A 19,125-nucleotide genomic window follows, 5' to 3' on the forward strand; every position below is an offset into this window, starting at 1 on the left:
TGTGAGTGTGAGGTTCAGGCCGTGGGGCAGGGCCCTCAGCCGTGTTTCTGATGGAAACTCTGCTCCAGAGTTGTCTGGGTAAGTCATTACACACATGCACCCAAAAGGGCAGCATGGTCATCAAGGCATCTTCCCCATGCTGTGTGGTGGCTCCAGGTCAGATGGGGGCTTGGTGAACAACATTCTCCCCCACCTTCCACTCTCTGTATGAAGGAAGCTGGGCAGGAAGGTTGGAGGAACACTGTGGGTTAGCACTCTTGTTCACATTGCAGTGGATTCATTTCTGCCTCTCCTTCTCATGAAGGCGTCATCTTCTGGCAAAATCAGCAGGCATTCATTTCTCCTCTTTCCTGGTGGTACAGGCTCCTGCCTGCAACCTCCTGTGTTTTCCAGGTGGCTGCTCTAAGTGTAGGGAGGAACAGAAGCTGAGAGTCAGAGTAGGGCATGGCAAGACTCCAGTGCCACAGGGAGGGTATGAGAAGGAGGCTGGCTGGGAAAGCCATTGCCATGCAGAGCTACCTACCCAAGGGAGAGAATTAGGCAAAATTTTTGCTGCCTTCCTTTGCTCTTCATCCATGATGGTTGCAGCAACAGCAATGGAAAATTTTACCTTGCACAGTGATGTGAGGCAAGAGAAGAAGTCTGGTTGTCCCTGTACTGCAGTCAGATCCTACTTCCTGCAGAAGGCAAGGTGAGCCAGAGGAGAGAATTGTGCCAAAATCTGCACTCCACTAAAGCACAGCTCCCACGAGAAATGGTTTTAGGCTTGGTAGTGGTCTCACAGCACGTCTGCTGAGAAGGACTCCCCAGAAAATACTCTGCCTTTTTACCCACTGGCACCTTTGAGGGGTAGCAGAGACCTTATTTTCAATCCTCCAATTAGCTTCAAGTTCACCTCTTGAGGTTTCTTTAAGAGTGGTTCATCACTTCAGGAGTAACCTGCTCTCCTGGCTCTCAGTCTTCTGGTCACAGTCTTGTTTTGAATGGTATCCTTTAATTAGAGAGCAAGAGAGGCTTTGTGCTCAGGGCGCTCCCAGGGAGGGCAAGTCCTGGGCTCCCATCCCTGCACCAGGGCCTGCCATGTGCCAGTGCCCGCCTACAAGATGCACCAGGGCTCCTGTTGTCCCTTCCTCTTTTCCTCACACACAACCCAAAAGTATGCAACCCTTTCATATCAAGCAGAGTTGCTGCCATGGTGTACTCAGCCTCGTTGTCCCATGGAATCTCGTAGGTGTTCTCTGGGAAGCTGGGACACCAGCAGAAGAAGGATGGCAGCAACGCTGTTGGCTGTGCTCTGAAGGAGCTGAGGGTCTCGCTCCTGAACTCCATGTGAGAGCATCTCCTCTTGGCCATGGCTCCTGAACTCCGTGTGGGAGCATCTCCTCTTGGCCATGGCTCCTGAACTCCGTGTGGGAGCATCTCCTCTCGGCCATGGCTCCTGAACTCCGTGTGGGAGCATCTCCTCTCAGCCATGGCTCCTGAACTCCATGTGGGAGCATCTCCTCTTGGCCATGGCTCCTGAACTCCATGTGGGAGCATCTCCTCTCAGCCATGGGCACCATGAGGGGATGGAGGCAGCCGAGAGCCAGAGGGATGAGGGGTGACCTCAGCCTCCTCTGTGCTTGCCCCCAGCAGTTCGTGCTGCCCTGCAGAGTGTCCTGGCTGCCAGGAGGGAGGCGTGGGGAGCCGGCACTGCCTCCTTGGAGACTGCAGGCTCTGGCAGAGGTGCCACATCGGTGCTTGTCCTGCCCGGGATGGCAGCCCCGAGCAGCCGCCAGTTTCAGTGATACTGAAACTCATCAGCATACAAACCTCTTTTGAAGATGGGACTCAGATGACACTTTCACAACATGCTTAATCCAATCTACTTGGAAGTGGCTGCCAAGAGGGGAGGTCCGACTCTGCCTTCTGGCAACACGTTCCCTCCACACCAGCCCCCAGCTACTGCAGCTACACCTTCTGCTGAATGAGGGAAATTTCCCTCTACTAATTTTGATCTGGATCAGCTCCCTAGGTCTGGTAACTCCATTGCTGCATGAGTACTGGTGCCAGCACAACAGAACCAGAGAGTCCATGGGGCTGGGATGGGAGTCAGGGGACAGAACAGGACCAGCCCTCTTGGCACTGCCTAAGCTTAAACCAGTCAAGAAATAGTCACAGCTGGGTCTTAAAATAAAAAGACCTTCAAAAATAGTGATTGTGTTTGGTTATTGAAATTAAGGCTTTCATGACTGTATTCACCTGGAGGAGGAATTATTTTAGTCTTTGTGAAATACCATATATACATATACCATATATATAAGTACCATATACCAATACCAGTGAAAGCTGAAAGAAACCTACTGCCAGACTTCTCAACTTCTTTAAATGAGGCATTTGTTTTGCATTACACTGAACTTGAGCACAAAAGCCAGCATCAGAAATGCCAAGGCCATGATCTGCCAGCTCCCCTGCTTTTCCTTGTCTCTGTTCAGGCTCGCTACAGGGTGTGTTTTTCTCTGTGTGTGATGCTGTGACAGTTAATATGAATGGCAATTATTAGGGCACGCCAAAAGATGAGCACTGCACACATTAGCAACGGTAACCAGCTTTCTGCATTGTTGGCTCTGCCTTCAAAACAGCTATTAGACATTGATATTTCTCGAAGTATGGATTGGTGATCAGCCATCACTACTGAAACATTTTAAAAAGAAAAGTGCCTCCACATGAAAAACAGCAGGTTTATAAAAGAAGCCAGGTTCAATTATACAATTCAGACAATAAAATATCATGAAATCGCTTAATACTCCTGTTATTAGTAATTGCAGTTCAGTGCAAAACTGAGAGCTGCCTGGGTGACAAAATCTTGGTTTACTAGGAATTTCAGAGAGGAAAATTCTCAGAGAGAGGGGAAAAGGAATAGGGAAGGACACATATTGGTTACAGGGTGAGAAAACTCCCCATTGCCATTGTGCCTTCCAAACATTGTACAACCTGTAGGAAATCCCTGAATGGTTCACCTTGCATCTGCCCCAGCACATAAACCAATGACCAAAGAGCAATCCCAGAGCAAGGGGCCTGCCTTGCTCCTGTGCTGTGCTCTGAATCATGGCTTTAGGCGTTCTCAGCTCAAATACAGATGGGAAAGTGAGATGCACTTAGAAAAATCTCAGCTAAAGTGTCTAAAAGTGGTGTGTCTGGGCCTGAGGAATATTGACCCTGCTGTTTGTGCCCCAAAGTTGCTAAGATAAAAGAGGCCAGAATAAAAAGACAGAATCATTTTAGAATCAGATCTATGTAGATATATGTGATAAAAAGATACAACTGATTCTATGACAGACCTTACAGATAAAGGGCAAGCTCATTCACTGTTTTGTGCTTTAACACAGAGGCACCTGCTTTCTCTCTAAGTTCTCTGAGCTTCTATTGTGCCATTCCTTTCAGAACAAAACTCAAAAGCACAAAAACTGGAAGGTGCTTTCCTCATTCTATCACTCTGGGTCAAATAAGGATGTTTGAACAGGGAAGGAATATTACTTTTTACAAAGAGTGCCCATTCTGGCAGTTGGCTATCAATAAAAAGATATACAATTACTGTACTCCTATTTGCAAATTTCCTTTTGGAAAAGCGCTTATAGCTTCATTCCTTAAAACTAATTTTGACCTAAACTTGTCATGCAAGTCTGTGGTCTGGAAAAAAAAATTGCAACATCAGAACTAACACATTCAGGTATTTCTGCTAGTTTAGAGGTGACAATGACAAATAACAGAAAAATGCATGCAAAGCTGGAGATGCTTTTGCAATGCTCACCTTGTTTACACTTCTGTCAGTTTTTGTGGCAGGTTATAACCCATTGTGCTCTTCTTTTTTCCCTGTGTGTATTATTGCCCAAGATCTTTGGGAGAAACTGGTGTCATGTGCATGAAATTGTGCAAAGCATTTGATAGTGTCCCACACAACTCCTTGTCTCTAAACTGGAAAGACATGGATTTGATGGGTGGGCAACTCCCTGGATAAGGAATTGTCTGGTTGGTTGCACTCACAGAGTTGTGGTCAATGCTCGATGGCCACGTGCAGAGCAGTGGCTCGAGATGCTGCTCGGGTGTCAGCATTGGGACTGGCGCTGTTCAGCATCTTTGTTGGTGGCATGGACAGTGGGACTGAGGCACTCTCAGGCTGTGTGGCGTGGTCCACATGCTGGAGGGAAGGGATTTCATGTAGAGGGACGTGGACAGGTTGAGAGGTGGGCCTGTGTGAACCCTGTGAATTTCAACAAGGTCAAGCACAAGGTCCTGTATATGGGTCAGAGCAATCCAAAGCACAGAGACACAGGCTGGGTGGAGAATGGGTTTAGTGTAGCCCCAAGGAAAACAGCTTGAGGATGTTTGATGAAAAGTTTGACCTGATCCAGCAATTTGTGCTCACAGCCCAGAAAGCCCAACGTGTGCTGGGCTGCATCCCAAGATGCAGGTCATGGGAGGTGATTCTGGCCCTCTGCTCTCAAGAGACCCCACCTGCAGTGCTGCATCCAGCTCTGGGGTCCCCAGCACAGGAAGAACATGGACCTGCTGGAGAGAGTGCAGAGGAGACCATAAAGATGATCAGAAGGGCTGGAACACCTCTCCTAAAAAGACAGGCTGAGAGGATTTGGATTGTTCAGCTCACAGAAGGGAAGGCTCCAGGGAGACCTGATAGCAGCCCTCTGGAGCCCAAAGAGGGCTACAAGAAAGCTGGAGAGGGATTTTTGACACAGGCATGTACATACAGGACAGGGGGAAATGGGTTCAAACTGAAAGAAGATAGGTTTGGATTAGATATTAGGAAGAAACTATTTTTCTGTGAGCATGGCAAGGCACAGGAACAGGTTGCCCAGAGAAGCTGTGGATGTCCCATCCCTGGAGGTGTTCAGGGCCAGAGTGGATGGGTGTTGAACAACCTGAGCTAGTGGAAGGTGTCTCTGCCCATGGCAAAGGGGTTGAAACTGCACCTCTTTCTATCCAATTCTGTTTCCATGATCTTTGAGCTTATTGGAATATGCTACCTAGCACACTGTTACCTAGATACAAATAATAAAATCATTAAAATGTTTAAAGGTATGAATAATAAAAGGCAATACTTCCACTCAATCCCCTCCCATACTCAGGACTTCAGAGAAATAAGTCAGTGAGGGAAAATTGCTGCAGACTTTTCTGAAAAGAGATTAGCTCTGTCCCAAATCCAAAGGCAAAGAAAGGAGATGCTTTTTTTTTTTTTTTTTTCCCCTGGTAGAACAGGGTGCAGAGCTTAAGTACATGATAAGAAGATCCTAACACAACCTTCCCTCTCACCACTAACATTAGTGCATCTTTCAGCAGAGAAAATCTACTGATGACTCATGTTGTCTTGGTGCAAGAGCCTGTGTAGCAGGGGGAGGACACAAACCACAAAACACAAATATCTTGATGTAGTTAGAACCCTCTGCAAGGAAGAGCTGTCAGAGGGAAAGTAGGAAAGGAAGGTGACAGCCTAGCCTGACTCAGCCTAATCTGCTTCCACCAAGCACTGACTAGCCCGTGATTCTTGTTTTTCCCATAGAACTCGCACCCATTCCCAGTGCCTTTATTTTTATGGCGAGAAAGAGTGAGAGAGAAAAGCATGGCTTTCCCCTCATTTATCCTCCTTTTGTGTACACAAAAACAAGAGTTGACTCATGAACTATAATGACAGATACTGTGCACTTTCATATATTAACCGATGCATGCCATGAGCAATGTCCTTGAGGCTCCTTGGCTGTAAGATAACTTCTGCTGTAATCAATTTGTTAGTGCAAACAGTTCTGAATTTCATTACTTACTGCTCCCCTAATGTCTGCCTTATTCTATGTGGAATCCATTTCACTTAAGCGAGCTAAAAATGACAACTGCTTCTCACAGTGCACATCCCCTGTTTTGAGCATGGCTGGGGTTGTTTGGCAAGTTGTCTTTTTGCCTGTGTGTGGCTAAGAAATTAAGTCACTTCCAAAAATATTTGAGATCATAAAGATACTTCTTACATTAGACTGATGCAATTTGTCATTAACACAAGTACTAGAATCACTTTACCAAAGCAGCCTAAAGGTTTGCTGAACTCTGTAGACAATTGGGAGACTTAAAATGATTCAGTCCTTCAAAAGGAAACATAACTCCTTTATAATAGACCTAATTGTTTTATATAGTGATGCAGATGGAATTTTTTTCCCAATTAAGCATCTAACATACAAAATCTGCATTAAGACTCTGCAATCTCATTTTTGCTTACTGCAGTGCCAGGAGTCAGCATTTATGTAACTGCCTGACCATCCCACCTTTTAGGCCAAGTTTTACACAACACCCAGCAGCAAAGTTCCATCCCTTGTCCTTCGCATGAGAATACATCCCTGGTTTTACCTGCTGTGGTCTTCCCCCTGCATTAAGAGATCACTTTCTTGATCCCAAGATCCTCAATCCTCTCCCATGACCTTGAGAAGGGGAAATTCTGAAGCAGCTCCCAGGTGGGAGGTGGCAGGAGTCTCTTGAGCTGCTGTGACTGTCAGCAGGTTTTGCATGGCTGGGTTGGGATTATCAGGGCTGCTGCCAGCCCAGCGCCTGGGCCTCCGCATGGGAGCCACGTGCACTTCAGCAACTGCAGCTTAGTCACAGAGGGAGGCCAGGCAAACCCTTGAGTCACAGAATCCTCCTCCTGTTACCCAAAGCTTTACCTGTAAGGAAATGCCACCTTTGCTCCCACACAGCACTAGATGTCAGCTGCTCTTCCACCAAAACTTGTGTGCTTTTTTTTTCGAGTGCAGAGGGAATGGATGCCATATTCATGGCTGTGCTGCACTAATGTAACACTCTTTTTCTGACATTACTCATAGTCTAAATCAGCATCACATTGTCTCTTGTGCAACATTTAAACAGTATTGTCCCATAGCAGGAGAAGGTATACTGGGAGATCAAAAGGCACACGGGTGAAACTGCATGAGCTGCTTTTGTCTGAGGTTTCGCTGGCGCTCCCCAGGAGAGGCTGTAATGTGGTTTTCAGCTGATGGAGTGCAGGGCCAGGAGGGAGCCACGCAGCAGAACAGGTTCTCCCTCTCACCCTTGTCTTCAGAACAAAACTTCACCATCCAGCACAGGGCACTGCATCTTTTGCATTGCATTAGTTCGACCGTGGAAAGACTGGCAAGCTGACATGTTAGGAAACCAGGGTAATCCCTCTCCTTGTTCCTGACTTTTTCCTGGCATCTTCCCAAAAGGGGAGGGGAAGAGGCATTAAAAACATTACAAAAAGAACAAGCATCGCCAAACTAAAAATTATCCAGTCTCACAAAGTTCTTCTTTATCTCAGAAGGGAAAAACCTTCCAAAATATATATTTTTAAACCTAGATTTAGGCCAAGTGTTTTAACTTACAAAAGCATCTGCTAACTCGTACCATGTCTGGAATGTTCATGCTTAACTACAATGTCCTAACATTGCTGAAAAATAAAGTGCTAAAGAATATCTGAATTTAAACAAAAATGTCCTCCAAGTTGAGAGAAAAATTATTCTATTTTTAGAAGAAATAAAAAACTAAACCAACGAACAAGCCCTAAATTTGATGGTAGTGATACAAAGTGAAATCTGTTATGTCTACCAACTTGGCATTTCAGTGCCTGAGAAGAAAACTTACATAATGTAAGGATTTACATATTTATTAAACATTTATCCTCTGTTATATATTGTATCACAGCCAACAAGTGCACTTCAATATCAGAACTTAATATTAGAACACAATATAGACACCCAATTCTGAGGCACTTTACTTCATGAAATGAGAAAAAAAAAGTAGAGAAAGAAATCAATACAATGTGGATAACATAAAACCGATTAATTCCCGGTATCCAAGGAGGATTAGAGGAAAAAAATGCAAGAGATTGGGGAGGCAAGTCTGCCAGACCTGTTCAGAGGGAGAAAAGAGCTCCCCACAGTACATTAAGATACTTCCTGAAAAAAGCAGGAGTCATTCCTAGGCTTCGCTCCAGCTTCCATGACTCGCTGCCTGCAGAGTAACCATGACTTGATCTTCTCAGATTTTGTTAAAGAGGCACTGACCTTCAAGCCAACACTCACACAGAGCAACTGCACCGTGCGGCTGGGAACAGCTTACCAAAACTCAGGCCATGTATGGTTAAGTTTAATATGGTCACTCAAACATTTTAGATATGCCAAGTTATCATCACTGCCTAAATGCTTTGATAGGAAAAAACCAAACCCCCTCTCTTGCGCATACAGATTTCTGTACCTAGTAAGGCAGCTCTGAATGTAACAGAAGAAAAACAGAAGAATTCCAGATGTTAAAAATATCATTTAATTAAAGAAAGATAAATCATACCAAAAGTTTAGGTCACTCTTAGTTATTACATTTGCATTTATTTTAGAATATACTCTACATCTGAGTAAAAAAGTTTTAAATAAACTCCAGTACATGTACAACCACGGGACCCACCATCTCTCCCACAACAGAGATGGTTAGCTCCTTAGCTCACTGGGTTCCTTCCGGGGTAACAGAAGCAATTTTGTGCCAGTTTCGTTATGTTCATCGGCTTGAGTGGAGCCTCCTTATCAGCCAGCAATGCCACCACCTCGTACACGTACGGGTTCAGCCTCCCAGCCAGGGCGGGCACAGCGACTGCTCGCCCCGGACCGTACAACGAAAAAAAACACGGAGGGGGGTCAAAATAATTAATAAACTAGTATTGATTAATTTACATCTCTTTCTCTCTCTTGTGCGTTGGTAGAAAACCTGCTGCAGTCCTGGGAGCGCGCAGGGAAGCCCCGGCCCGGGGCGCTGCCCTCGGCCACCGCAGCCGGGCGGGGACGCGCCGCTCCCGCCGGCTCGGAGCCCCTTCCCCCGCTCCCCCCCGGCGCTCACTGCCCCCAGCTGCTGACGCCGATCTCCTGCTTGTATCTGTTGGTGAGGACGTTGGCCTTGCGGGTGAGCTTGGAGAGGACCGAGTGGAGTCCGCTGAGGTGGTAGTGGAACTGCTGCTCCAGGTCCTCCTCCCCCTCGCTCTCCTCGGCGGGCCCGCCGCCCAGCTTGTCCTTCTTGCGGGCGGCCTCCTCGCCCGCCGGCGGCTGCACCACGCCCCACTCGATGTCGTTGCGGATGGACTTGAGCAGCATGTAGTGGCTGTACATGTCCCTGCGGGAGAAGTATGCGCCGGGGTCGCCGGGCGGCAGGGCAGCATCCCGGGGCGGGCACACGGCGCCCGCCGCGTCCAGCTCCTCCAGCAGCAGCGGCACGTCGCGCAGCAGGCTGGGCACCATCACCGTCTGGTCCATGTTGTTGACGGCGCCGATGAAGCGGTTCATGGCGTTGAAGAGGGAGTACTTCTGGCTGTACGAGTCGCAGATCTGCATCATGTTGGCGGCCGGGCAGGCGTGCTCAGCGACGCGGCTCGGACCGGACCCGCGGGGCTCCTCTGGCGACCTCTTCCTCCTCCTCCTCCTCCTCCGCGCTAGCGGCACCGGCCGCCCTCCGCCGCAGGATGGGCTCGGCGGCTGCTCGCGATCAGAGTCCTGCCGGGAGGCGGTGGCGGAGGCGCCGGGGTTAGAGGCTGCTCTCCCTCCCTCTCTCCCTCCTCCCTCCCCCAGCCCGCCTTCCCATCCTCCCATCCCCTCCCGCCAGCGCCTTCTCCTCCCCCGCCGCCTTTATCCCCAGCCCCGCGTCCTTCCTTCAGCCTTTCCGCCCCGCTCCCTTCTCTCACCCTCCGCTCCTCCGCCTGCCCTGCGGCGGCCACCGGGGCTCGCTGCCGCCGCTCCCCTCCGTACACAACAAGGCAAAACGCAGAAATTCCCCGCTCCCGGGAAGCGGGTGTTGGGGGTGGCCGAGGGGCTGGCAGGCCCGCACCGCGCCGGTGAATTAAAATTTAAGCTGTCCCCGGCCGCGGGGAAGGCACCCACCGTGCTCCGGAGCTGTTCCCCGCCGCCCGTGGCCACGCTCCCATCCCCGGCGCCGTATTTATAGCGCGTATCTTACAACAAGGTGTTCCCCAGTGCCACCCCCCGCGCCGCCACGCCAGATAAAGGCGGCGGGCGGCGGCCACGCCGGCTCCGCCTCTCGCCCCCCAGCGGGGGAGGGCGCCGGGAGCAGCGCCCGCAGCGCGGGCATCCCGAGGGGGCCGGGCCGCGCGGGCTCGGCGCTGGCGGACAAGAAACTGCGGGACTGAGGCCCCAGGAGAGCCGTTCCAGTGCGGCGGCGCTTCCCTCGCACCCCAACCCCGGGACGAGGCAGCGGCGGCCGCAGAAGGCTGGCCGGTGCCGCCGGGGCGCGGGTCGCAGCGAGGGGCACCGTGACGGAGCGGCGCTGCGGGCCCGCCCTCCCCCATCTCCGGGCGGGGCGAGTGACTGACGGGTGATTGACAGCCCGTGCCGCGGGGACACGCGGGCCCCGCGTGCTGCCCGCGTTCTCCCGGCCCTCCCATTGGCTGCCGAGCGCTCGGCGAGCGTGGCACAGGCTCCGCCCCTCCGCGCGCCGCGTGCCCCAGCGCCAGTTGGAGCGGGCGGCCGGGCGGGGAGGGCGCGGGGCGTGTGGGCGCCAGGCCAGGCTCGGGTTGCCACCTCCCAGCAGCGCGCCCAGAGCGTCGCGCCAGCCCGGGGGCGAGGGGGGAGAGCTCGGGCAGCCTTTGGGCAGCCTTCGAGCAGCCTTTGTCTGTGTCCCGGCGCGGCGCGGGCCGGCCGGCATCACCCCACAGCCTCACCTCCGGGCCCAGCCAATCGGCGCGCTGCCCGTCCGCCGTCCGCCAATCAGCGAGCCCCGGCAGCAGCCAATCGGAAACAAGAGCGCCCCCCCACGGGCCCCCGCCCTGGTAACAGGCGGGCTGGCCGCGAGCGCCGCCGCGGGTCACGTGGGGCCGAGCGGCGTGGGATGGGGGGGCGGTTGCCGTGGCAACGGCCCGAGCATCACCCGGCGGCCGGGCCCGCCTCTCCCGGACCCGGGAATGCCGCAAACGAGGAGCCCGAGCTGGGACCGGCCCAGCAGCCTGCCCCAGCGCCTCCCCCTCTGCTCCCCGCAGCCTCCGCGCTCCCCCGAAGGCAGGAGGCCGCTTCCCTGCGTGACAAACCGACTGTGTGAGGGATGGGACCGCGGGCAGCTCGTGCGCTGCAGATACTTGCGGTGAAGCAGTAGCCAGAGATACGGGCTGGTATAAAATAATGGGTTGTTCGCAGATAATTCACTACGGGGAAAAGAAGAAATTATCTCACCGGGCCAGAAAATTGGCCACGACTTATATTTGCATCTTTATATAGATGCAGTGTGTCGTTTATAGACCATTAACAGTTTTGCTGCCTTTAATTGAAATACAGCCCACACTGAATGTTCAATAAATTGGAAAAAGCAATAAATCTTTAGAAACAAGGGGAATTGGTTTATCGTCCAACTTTCCAAATTAATACAATTAAACATTTGAACAAATTAAAACTGAAGTCTTTACCTCAGGTTACAACATATTGTCTGGGAAGGAGGAGGATTGGCAGAAGCAAGCCAGCTTGGAGCTGCAAAGGGGTGAAGTACCTGAGTCTTCAGTGTGATGGTATTACACAAATTAGGGCCTGAGCATGAAATAATTTTCACCCACACCTGTCTTCTTTGTGTCCCAAAAGGTTTAGCCACACATTTTGCTTCCAGATTGGCTTGTAAATGTTTCCATATTTTAGTGAGGCATGTGCCTCACCTGTTAGGCTGAGACAGATCATATTCAAGTCAAACTTAGCAGCATAAGGCAATTGGCTTCTTTTTGTTGTTTGTTTTTTTGTGGTTTTTTTTTTTACCTTCCTTATGTTCTGATCAATTTTGATATGTGACATAAATGTCCCTGGTATAATGTGTACTATGAACAGAAGCCTGGGTTGGTTTGATTGCTCTGGTTCTAACAAAATAAAGGAGCACATATTCCTTACTCCAGTGGTATGTCCAGATGAGAGAAAAAGAAATGACACTTTTTCCACTCCTCTTGAGGAAAAAAATATCCCATTTAGGGCAAAAACTTCTATATGAAGGTGGCATTTGTTTGAAATGTGTCCTTTTCAGAGTGATCTGGTTATCGCGGCCGTGCAGGTCCTGGAAGGGGAATCAGCTGGAAACCCTTATCGTGCCCTGAGTAATGAGAAAGTTTGCATGTTCACTATCTGGTAGGCCAAGAAAGTGTAAATGTGTACCTTTGCCTATCCTGGTCCTGGATAAGGAGACTAACATGACAACATGCAACAGTAGTCTTTATCTGGCACCTCAGCTGGATGGGGCACTCCTGATGTATGAGCCCAGCAGTGTGAGGTGAAAACACCTTTCTGCTCAAATAAACTTGGTTTCACTATTCAGGAAAGCAGGAGTCACATAAAAGTTACTATATTAGCTAAAAACCTTTAATTTTTTCTGAAATTAATGAGGGCTGGTGGTGTTCAGCCCTTTCTGCACAAGAGCCTTATTTCTTTCTTCTTCCTGAAGAAGAACAGGGATGAGCTATAGCTGTTACTATTTATCTGTTCCTGTTACTGAGCTATTAATGGCATTAACTGTTTGACTTAGCTGTAAACCAGTCTTTAGCCCCAGGAACACTGAGGTTAGTGCTACAAAGGTTAGCTATAGGAACAGAGCTGCTACTGGCCTGTCTCCTCTGGCAGCATTAGCAGCTGTGCAGTGTTTTTCAAGTAAAGACAGATGATTCTGTCAGCTTGCGTGGATTTTCATACCATTTGCAAGGCCTATCTAATTTCTCTGTTCAGTGGCAACAGGATAACAAACCGTCTTTGTTCACAGTTTTCCCAAGACACATGCTGGCACGAAAGAGGTGCCACTGGCACGCTGCAGACCAGAAATGGCTACACTTTGGTGGCAATGAAGTTGTTCTTCTGCACAGTGTTTGCAAAATAAGATGAGATCTTGTGCGGGCAAGAAGTGATAAATATGTGCAAATATTTAGTGTTGCGTTCTTCAGGCTGGGAGTGCCATTTGGGCCAGCCTTGTAAGGGCAACATCTCTTGGGAATTTCACTTCCTCTCATAATCTGCTGTCAATGTGACATGGCAGATTAGAGTTCAGCCTTGGAAAGTGTAAGTTGTTTCTTTCTATTCCTATTTGACATACATTTTTGCTCAAACTTGTGAACTGCTCCCATCATTTTGGGAAGCAGTACAGATGCACATGTTTAACACTTCTTTCTCTTTCTGAAAGCGAGTCCAGTTGTACCAAGCACTGAACTGGGGAAACTAGTCATTTCTCATCCAGAAGGAATGTATGTAAATTTATCATCTTAATTGATGCCTCTCCATGAGGTTCATATAATCAGCCCTTGTAGCTTAACATGCTAATGAACAGGGTAAGTAGAAATCTAATATATTAAAGGAATGCAGACCAATTTGTCTGAGCCCTGCTGAGACCTGCAGTGTAAGTTTTGCAAAGATTTACTCATCTCTCTCCTATCTTTCATTTAGCTGCCTTTTACTCTTCTTTCTGTTGATCAAGTGGGGTGATTCTCCAAAGTGCACAGAAGCCTCTGTGAGGATGTGCAGAGGGGTCAGGAGGATGTTTGGAGAAGGCAGGGGTGATGGTAAATCCCCTTTCCTTCTGGCACGTGCACAGATCTGCACGAGACCACACACTGCCAGGAGCGGCACAAGAGCTCTGCATCCTCACATCCTGGCACAGAGCAGCAGTGTGTGGTGAAAAGTGTGAGATCCAGCAGGAGCTCTGCTGGCAGTGGGATCAGGGAGCAGTGCTGGGCAGGCAGGCAGCTGTCTCAGGCAGCTCTGAGCTGCCTGGCTGCAGTTTGCGCCCGGGTCTCTCCAGGTCTGTCAAGTCCTTGCTTCCTCAGCTTTCCTAGAAATCATTACACGCACAGCTTCAATCTGTTTACTGTGTATTTTCAGGGCCTGGAATCATCTAGCTTGTGCTGTGAGGTTGGAACAGGCTGAATCCTCTCCCTCCTTAAAGGAGCCAGTGGGATAAATGCTGCCACAGATTGTTTGCATGGTGTGTGCATAGCATCCCTCTCCCCCATCTCTTGCCAGCCTCATCCATCTTCCCTGGAAGCTGGTCTGAGCAGGCACTGCAGCGTGCAGTGCCCAGGACAGCAGCGGCCCTTTTCAAATGGCTCCTTAGTGCTGCCATAATAAGCCTGATAAATAAAACATGGCTTGCAGACACGGATTTACTGGAGAGGGCTAAGGGGGCTGTAGCTCCCTCATTAGTATCTCCCGGTGCAGCATGTGTGCTCCTCATTATGTGGCACAGTGGCGGTTGTCTAGTCATCCATGATGAGGCTGCAGCCACTCCAAGGATGCACCAGGGATCCCAGGGATTCTTTTTTTTTTTTTTTTTTTCCTGTGTTAATAATAGGAATTTAGAAGAAAAGAAAAAAAAAAAAACAGAGCTTGAATATGAAAAGGATGAAGGGGAAAAGATTGCAACTGGGTCTGATTTTTTCTCCCTCGTGTCTCTGTAAGTCAGCAGCAAACGTGGAGAAATCTGCATAGCTGTGCTAATATGGAATTGGCACGAGCAGGATTGAGACCTCTGCACTGCACAAACTCTTGTTTTGGGGAGCTTTGTTTCTGTTCATTCTAAAATGCTGCTCATAAACTTGTGGCTCAAGTATAAACTTTATCATCTCCCTCATATTTTTTATCTTCTGTTCAAGGGAAAGGACACATTTTGGCTGATTTCAAGTCCCTCGAAGCTGGGGACTCAGGAATCTGGGTTAATCTGAGCATGGTTTGTGGAGGTTTGATCCAGCTTTTCTTTCTGGCCATCGCTTAAATCCCTCCTACCGCCCGCGTACAAGTTACAACTGCATCATCTTAGTAACCCTGTGACCAAGAGGTATGAGAATCTCCTCTGAGACTGTAATCTCACTCTAAACAGCTCTCTGGCGGGTGCTCGTGAGTGGTGATACATCATGCAATTTTCTCCTTTAGAGGCTTGCAGTGTCATCTCCACCGTGATCCCTGCCCTGCCTGGCCAGTGCCGATGAGCCAGAGACCAGGGCCTGCCTGGGAGCGTGTTCCTGGCACAGCTCTGCATGGCTGGGGCGTGTGTGGGGTCAGGAACAGTGTTAGCAAAATCTGCCCCTTCCCCTTCGCCTCTCGGCCACGCTCTGGCAGGAAAGAGACCTGTTTAGGACGGCAGGAGACTTTACTGGTGTAGCAAAGTAATCCTCAATAAGCTCAGGACTTTGCTGTAATGGTATTTAATATGCAGATAGTCAAACGAATGCCACAGTGATATATTTTTATGGACAAATATTATATATTAAGCCCTGATTTATACGTTTGAGCGTAATACCTGGGGCTCTGAGGAGAGCCTTTAATCTCTGTCAGCGAGGCAGCACGCATGCTAAAGCGCCGAGTAAATCTGCAGGGGAGCGCTGAACTGAGCGCAGCATATATCAGAGTTCTTCCGCCTGATAAAATTAAATACACGAGACCACCTTTCTGTGACATTACTGGGCTGGTATGGGGGGCTGACAGCAGGAAATACAGATCTGTGCTTCCCACTCTGACCCAAACCCGCGCCGTTCTTGCTGCTTCTGCCGTCCCCATCCCAAGGGTGCCTTCTCAAGCTCCCAGCAGACGTTTCTGGGTGGAGGAAGGTCTCTGTCCGTGCCTTTCCCCCTCTCCTTCCATCCCGTGTCACCTCCTGGCTGCAGCTCAGGGGGTGCCGGTGCCCTATTTCCCCTTCACCAGCGCTCAGTGAGGTGAGCATCGTCTCAGCATGGGGCTCTGCATTTAATAATCTCAGCAGCTCAACTGTTTTTATCTGAATCTCCCTCCTGAACTGATAAATCTAAATTGCACATTTTCTAACCCTCTTTAGCTGAGGGGGAGATCGCTCAGGTATCCTCAGGTGACGCTCGGGCTCTGCCGCGCCTCTCCGGCTCCATCTACTGCACTTTTTTGGGACTGCCGCCCCTTGCCGCCCGCTCCCGCAGGAGCTGCCCCTTCTTCATCCCGCCGAGCTGCAGGGAAAACGGGAGCTCTGCGTTTGTTTCAGAGGCCCAGAGCTGTCCAGGCGGCGAAACAAATACAATACGCGTTCATACAGACCTATAAACTGTAATTCCTCACTGATTTTCAGCGCCTGGCTTGCCGGGTGAATTCCTCACTCGGGAAGAAGAAGGAGCAGAACAAAGGTGGCCACGGCCACTGAAGCTTTCCGTGCTGGGCGGTGGAGCCAGAGCCGCGGACACGGCAGGACGAGGGGCTGGAGACGAGCTCTGTGTGGGGACGATTGTTCCTGCCTAGGAACAAATCTGCTTGCTGCCAGAAGATGCCAAGGGGAAGATACCAGCTTGGATTTCAGCCGTCCGATGGGGACTTAGAGCGTGGGAACAGAAGCAGCAGAATTTCCCTGTGAAAGTCCTGTATCTTCATTTTACTTTGAGAATTATAAGAGAAGCTGCTCTGAAGGAGTATCCTACTTTTCCTGGCTCTGTAGTTCAGAGCTGACATGGAGGCACTATGTGTCCTCATTATAAGCACTCCTATTACAGTGTGGTTTTGGCTGGAGGATGCTGTGTGGTTAAAGACGACTATTACAACCAAAAATAGTACCAGAGCTTCCCGAATGCTATGACTATTATGAATTTGTAGGACTAATATTTAGTGGCTCTACAAAAAGCACCAAAAGTTGGAAGTCAAAATGAGAACAAAGTTGTGCTAAGGACTGCATACAACTTTTTTTTTTAAAAAAATGTATCTATTCATAGTACTTATTTCTGTAGGTGATAGATTAACATAAAAATACTGCCAATTTTTCAGAGCTGTAAAATATGAGGTACATCATAGATCGTTTTTTTAATTGTAACTCAGATTATTTGTTTGAAATGAATTTGATTCAATGACAAGTAACATATTTCTCTGCAGTCCTTGTGAAAACTGGAAATAAGGTAGATTTGGCAGCTTAGCCTATGAAGTTCTGGGGCAAATCTCTAAACCAAAAGACCACAGGGTTTTGTCCTGGCTCAGATGAAGTTCTGAAAAGAGCTAAATTAAATCCATGCTGTAGCCATATGTGTAATTTTGTTCTACTGGAATAGCTTATAGCTGTCAGTGAATTTCTCCATACTCCCAGCATTGTGTAAGGGATGACACAAGAGCCTGAAGATTACTCTCTCCAGTAGTAACATGCATTTGCAGCCTTAAAATTATTACAACAGCATTTTTTCATTTACATGGCTGGAGAGAATCTGTTTTTGCAGTAAATTTGTATTTCAAAGAAGATTTTTGTGTCCATCATTATCACTGGTTTACAAGATTCCTCTTTCTCACCCCCCCACCCCCACTCTCCCCCCTGCTATTTGGGGATGTGGGAACAAATGAAATAAACCCATCATAAAAAATAATTTTGTCCAGGTGGAACATAAATCAGCCAAAAAAATATTATTCTACATGGCAAATAAAAAGCATATGCTGTATTATTTAAAGCACAGCCTCCATATTCACATACAAAATTAATGCTACAGTGGGAGGTAAAACTGATGGAGGCAGACAATGAAAATATTAGGAGTAAAACATCATGCCAGGAACAATTCAAGCAGAGCCACTTGCAGGGTCATGGTCGTATTCCATTTCAAATGGGCATGGAAATACACTGTGGGTTATTCTTCTCCAGAGATGCACACATAATAAGCACCTGCTCCCCATGTCTACTCTTCCCTTTTAACTGTTGATTTATTGGATGTTTCTGAGAGCTGTGGTCAGGCTTGTGAGGGATATATAACGTGGTGCCTGCAGGAAGGAATGGGAGTGGGCAGACGAGCTGCCACACTTCCCTACTGTGGCTGAAGGGCTAAGCGGGATTCACGACAAAAGCTGGCTGCTCCTCAGCTTCCCAGGAAAGGACACCACTGGAAAGTAAATCATAGCCATTGTGCCTGGCTCGCACCTAGGAAAGTGGCTAAAAAATTATAAACTGTGTTCCTTGCCTCAAACTGGAGGAAATGGTGGGTTGAGAGGAGAAACAGCGTTCAGCGGCACCAAAAGGGTTCTTTGTCATCTTTGTCTTCCACAGCATCAAGGAAAATATGAGTATAAAACATAATATGGCATGTGTTTTAAATAATTTTCAGATTATGAATCTACCCTTCTTACACATTTGGGAAGGTACATACCACGTGCTACTGCTCCCTACTACACTGGGGACAGTATCACCAGCAAATATTTTATTCTCATCCTGGTTCTCCCTGGGTTGGGCGGGGTTTACTCTCCATTCCTCCTCTGAAGTGGAGCTTCACTAAATAAGAAATGAACATAATCTTCAAATAATGTTGAAGAGAGGTCACTACAAAGAGATTTTGAATTAATATTATGTTTATCCCTATAATTTAACAAAAAAAAAAAAAGCATAAAAAAAAAAAGCACGCAGAGAACGTTCTTGCTGTCTGCCCTTCTATTTCACTATTCTCTGGAATTTTTTTCTCTGCAGCAAGAGTGGAGCTTTGCAGCCATGAGGTCTTGAGATATTCTTGTCTTGGTGGTTCTTGAGATATAATGACAGAGCATGCCCATTTAGAAACAAAAGAAAGAAAATTATATTTAATTAAAAATGTGAATCAGAAAATGCAGGGCTATTGAGAATCAACCTGAACTGCACATTCTATGTACATGGCTAAAAAATAGATGCACTGTAGCAACTGGAGTAATTCATGGTTCAGTTCTCCTATGATGGTAAGCAGTTTATTGACCTAGAACTACAAAATCATTCAAAATGACATTTGGCAATGCTGAACTTCTGACACAAATCCCCTGATGTAAGGAAATGGAGAGGGCAGCCACACAACCTTCCACTGAGCCCTGCTGTGTCTTTGAATAGCAGCAGGAGAGGTGCATCTAATTCAGAAAGGTGGAAAAGCAATATAGAAGCAAGAAACTCCTGCATTTTAGCCTTGGCTCTTTCAGTGGTCCTGAGTCAGTCACCTTGGGCCAGCCATTCAGGTGTTTATCAGCCAGAATGCAGCCAGGCTTTACACAGCTTCCAGTGCTCATCCCTGAGCCCCTTGGACTTGACTTACACACCCAAAGAACATTGAGCTGCTTAAAAACCAAGTCCTGGTGGTGCCTGCTGGGAGCCTGTGAAGAAGGATCCCTAAGGTCTGGTTCTTACAGGTTC

The 19,125-nt window shown here is 48.5% G+C and overlaps 1 protein-coding gene and 1 long non-coding RNA gene across 3 annotated transcripts; one reads left to right on the plus strand and one right to left on the minus strand.

The window, feature by feature from the left end:
* Positions 1–8,305: 8,305 nt before the first annotated feature.
* Positions 8,306–10,029, minus strand: MID1IP1 (MID1 interacting protein 1). Of its 2 annotated transcripts, none has more exons than XM_086879745.1 (2): positions 9,924–10,029; positions 8,306–9,539 (listed from the first exon to the last, which is right to left on the minus strand). In XM_086879745.1, the coding sequence occupies exon 2, from the start codon at positions 9,381–9,383 to the stop codon at positions 8,889–8,891; it is 495 nt and encodes a 164-aa protein (XP_086735871.1). In that variant the 5' UTR covers positions 9,384–9,539; positions 9,924–10,029; the 3' UTR covers positions 8,306–8,888. The 2 variants fall into 2 exon arrangements, with proteins under 2 accessions (XP_086735871.1, XP_086735872.1); XM_086879746.1 differs by lacking the exon at positions 9,924–10,029 and adding an exon at positions 9,728–9,876 and having other exon boundaries at positions 8,745–9,539.
* Positions 10,030–10,478: 449 nt separating this feature from the next.
* Positions 10,479–17,232, plus strand: LOC147653929 (uncharacterized). The gene is made up of 3 exons (XR_015284077.1): positions 10,479–13,989; positions 14,657–14,838; positions 15,832–17,232. It is a non-coding gene; the product is annotated as an uncharacterized LOC147653929 (long non-coding RNA).
* Positions 17,233–19,125: the final 1,893 nt, after the last annotated feature.

This window comes from Cyanistes caeruleus, chromosome 3 (genome assembly GCF_971803275.1).
Source record: "Cyanistes caeruleus chromosome 3, bCyaCae1.hap1.1, whole genome shotgun sequence".
Lineage (NCBI taxonomy): Eukaryota > Metazoa > Chordata > Aves > Passeriformes > Paridae > Cyanistes > Cyanistes caeruleus.